Source organism: Nicotiana tomentosiformis, chromosome 8 (assembly GCF_000390325.3).
Source record: "Nicotiana tomentosiformis chromosome 8, ASM39032v3, whole genome shotgun sequence".
Taxonomy (NCBI): Eukaryota; Viridiplantae; Streptophyta; class Magnoliopsida; order Solanales; family Solanaceae; genus Nicotiana; species Nicotiana tomentosiformis.
The window spans coordinates 136,513,714-136,517,755 of record NC_090819.1 but is presented as its reverse complement, the minus strand read 5'-3'; the positions used below and the strand labels follow the sequence as shown (position 1 = coordinate 136,517,755).

Here is a 4,042-nt window from a genome sequence, read left to right as displayed (position 1 = left end):
AAGTAGTGTATGCTCTTTTAGATCACTTAGATATTGAAAAATTGGATTATAAAATTGCGAAAACATGATTCAAGAGCTTCAGTAACTCTATAAAGAACTTGTATCTTAGCTTGTCGAAGTAACACGAACTCTTGAAAAAAATTCAAAAAAACAAAAAAGGGGAAATCCATGACCATCTTTTATCATATCTGTTAATGCATGACGAATATTTGAACTTTAATTTACTACAAACCCTGCAATTACGAACCTTTCTTCAAATCATAGAGATATTATAAGGCCATAGAAGATACAAACTAGAGCATATAAGAAGCAAAAATTATGCATTATAAATACATGACCCAAGTTAATTTAGCTAGTAAACAACAACCAAATGAATTTTTCATTTGGGTTAACACATCACATGTCCACAATGAATGTAATATCCAAACACCAAAAATAACTCAACTCTATGATACACAAAAATGCTATGTTATTTTGGTAATCACAAAAAAGCCTACTACACATTTTTCATGAGCAGGGAAATCTACATAGACAACCTCAGAACAAGCAAAATATAAATGCTTTCAAGTTTGTGGTCTATATAAACGCCTTCCCTATATGATCGTAGAGATAAATCATATACAGCTTCTTTAGTACGTAGTTGAAATGACATAAGTTCTAAATCTTCAAAAACTTCATCGCCAGTAGCCAGGTGGTGGTGGCGGTGGTGGATAAGCTCCGGGAGGATAATTACCTCCGGCTGGTGGGTAACCAGTAGCCGGATAACCTTGTTGCGGTGGTGGTTGACCGTAAGGCGGTGGTGCACCATATGATGGAGGATATCCAACAGTGGGCGCGTAAGGCTGATCAAGTCGTGACATCTGCTGAACTGGTGGCACAGTCATTGGACCAAACTTGCCATCTCTTTTGTCCAATTCAATCTTGTGTTGTGTCTGCAATCTCAATAAACAGTAGTAAGCATAAATGATAAAACTATTACTGATTAAGTTTCGGTTGCTTACCTGCATGCAGGCACAAACCCTGCAATCAAATGCAGCAAATTTAGTACAACAATTTATAATCTTGAGTTGTTACTGAAATAAATAGTGTGTGATGAATGTGCAGAGCTTACGAGTAGTAGACTGTGTCAGACATGCATGTTAACACATGAGCAAGATCTTCAATTTCGTCGTCTCCAGTAACTACAGCCAAAATTCTACACAGGCAAGCAAGATATCCGAGGACGACCATGAAACCCTAGTAACGAAGGAAGAATAAAGACATGTCTATTGATCAAATTGCATTTCAAAATTGTACTATGGACTAATTAAATGAGGAAGAGTTAGAAGAATTACAATAATGCAATTATCACATTTTGTTGTTTTTATGTTGAGTTCATCTTGTAACAGGAAGCGGGTTGAGCTCACTGATGTTCCAAAGCAACAACAAACCTGGTGGTTAAAATCAATAGATCAGTATCACATTTGTTGCCACGTGACCAGGAAGTCACGAGTTCAAGCTGTGAAAACAGCCTTTTGCAGTGTAAGACTGCATACAATAGACCTTTGTGGTCCGGTCCTTCCCTGGACCCGGGGAGCTTAGTGCACGAGCTGCTCTTTTAGTATCACAGCAGAATTAATCACGAATATGCAGCATTTAGTTCCTGATTCTAAATGAATGAATGAACAAACAATTTAATTTGCTGACCTCAGTTGCAAGGCAAAATTCAGGGCAATGACTTTCTCCGCATCTACCACTGCAAGGCATATAACCAGCGCAGCACTTATACCTGTAGCATACAGCAATTTGTTAATAAGAAAGGTAGCCTCTCTCCAAAATAATAGCCGACGAATGCATATAGTCGGTATATTAATATATAATATACATATTTTATACATAATGTCATGATAAGTGTATATTTTTTGTATATTTGGCTAGCGGCTATAATATTATTTTTGATCGACTAGACAAATGTATTACTGGAGAAAGAGAAAGTGTCTTACCTTCTCATATCACCATATAAAGCTCGTTTCCGAAGCAAATAGGATGCACAGGGTGAACTGCAGTTGATGAGATTAGAGATGAAGTCACTTAAAATACTAAAATTACTTATTTGTATAATCAAATATTGATCAGTACAATGGCTGAGCAACGCCACGAAACTGATAACAAGAATCAATTCAGAGAATTTTATCCCAAAAAACCTCTGCATCTTAAATACAATTGACAAAGTAGACTCACAAACACACACACACACACCCCACTGCTGTATTGACTTGACGTTAAATCCAATGTTTTCGATGCTAACCTTGTGAATTGTGTAAATTATGCAAAAAGATATAAGTTTGATCAATAATAAAGGAATGAACAATATCTGCAGATACAGTCCTTACCCTTTCAATTCTTTAGGTGAAATTGTTAAAGGTAATTTCACAAAATTGGTGCTAAACCAAATCACGTTTCCTTTTTATGAAGACAGTCATTAGTTGATATAAAATGGTGGAAGATATTAACGTTTTCAACAATTCAAGGTAACCAATCACTAGATTTAGACATAGCAACCAAATTCAGGAAATAAACACAAATCAAGGTAGCAAATCAATAGCATTGGAGGAAAATAACATCGATAAATACACAACTCACCACCACAAGGCAAAACACCAATCTGCAAACAAAACATGAAAATTTAAACGATTACAAACACGAAAGCACACACATATATATAATTACACCTTTGATTCTCATATACAAAATACTTCATTTGTTTCAAAAAAATAAAAAATTAATGCGGCTTTGAGTACTTGGATCAAATGATTCAATTTTAAGCTATGTTACTCGAACCCCCCAAAATGTTACCACAACTGCATTGGATTCTCCAAAAATACATAGCTTTTGGAAGATCCAACTAACATCCAGTGATATTTTTGAAGAGTTCGACCAACATAGATTTTTAAGCTATATTGCTTGGACCGTCCAAAAATGCTATCGTATTTGTGTCGGATCCTCCAAAAATGCTTAGTATTTTGGAGGATCCAATACACATCGAGCGATTTTTTTGTTAAGAGTGCGAGTAACATAGATTTTCAGTATCAATTCAAACATACTCCGTTATTATAAAAAAAAAAAAAATTCACATATATCTTTTATTAATGAAAACATTAGAAACGATTGTTTGACTATTCAAATAGTAAGAGTGTCATATAAACATACATCCGGTATCAGCTTTAATGGTGTTCAAGAGATCAGTGCGCCAGAAATTTTGATAAAATTCACGGGTCTTCGCCTTATCAATGAATGCTTGTGATGACGCCATTTTTTCTTCTTTTTTTCCTCAACTATCTCAGATTTACTAATGAATACTATCAAATATGAAACCCCTTTTAAAATTGTTTATAAGAAAAGTTTGGACCTTCGTCGACGAAGACGAAGCGTCTTTTCGCAAAGAGCCAAAATCAATTCTATTCTCAATTAGTGTCTTTTATACTGATGAAATTAGACGAAAGTAAATGTTACAAAACCGTCCAATTTTTTCCATTTTTCACGGTGGGTCATTGAATGAATCTTGTACACCAAAAATTTCTATGGTCTAAATTTGTTTTGGTTAGAGAGATATTCAACCCATGGTCAAGTTGTCTCTCTTTTCACTGCCCTTTGGTTGTTGTATACAATAAGCTCAAAAAGTGTAATTTTTTTCGTTTTTAAATTATCAAACAAACTAACATTCATCAAAAGTATGTTTTATTTCAATTGGCAAATGAACGAAACCAGATGACCTTTTTTAACTCCATTACTCCATACCGGTGGTTCCAACAAAGAGGCTGTGAGTTCGAGTCACCCAAAGAGCAAGGTGAAGAGTTCTTGGAGGGAGGGAGCCGATGGTCTATCGAAAATAGCTTCTCTACCCCAGAGCAGGGTAAGGTCTGCGTACACACTACCCTCCCCAGACCCCACTAGTGAATTATAATGGGTTGTTGTTGTTGTTGTTGTTGTTGTTGTATTATACTGAGAGAGGAAGCTATGCTGCTATAAGCACAAAAATATAAGAGAAGAGGAAGAAAGGTCA

At 35.5% G+C, this 4,042-nt stretch overlaps 1 protein-coding gene across 1 annotated transcript; it reads right to left on the bottom strand.

Annotated features, from left to right (window-relative positions):
- Nucleotides 1–403: 403 nt before the first annotated feature.
- Nucleotides 404–3,430, bottom strand: LOC104118033 (uncharacterized). The gene is made up of 8 exons (XM_009629202.4): nt 3,190–3,430; nt 2,623–2,644; nt 1,983–2,039; nt 1,687–1,768; nt 1,335–1,430; nt 1,112–1,236; nt 1,002–1,020; nt 404–932 (listed from the first exon to the last, which is right to left on the bottom strand). Exons 1-8 carry the CDS (start codon nt 3,290–3,292, stop codon nt 675–677), a joined length of 762 nt encoding a protein of 253 aa, XP_009627497.1. The 5' UTR covers nt 3,293–3,430; the 3' UTR covers nt 404–674.
- Between the last annotated feature and the right edge of the window lie 612 nt (nt 3,431–4,042).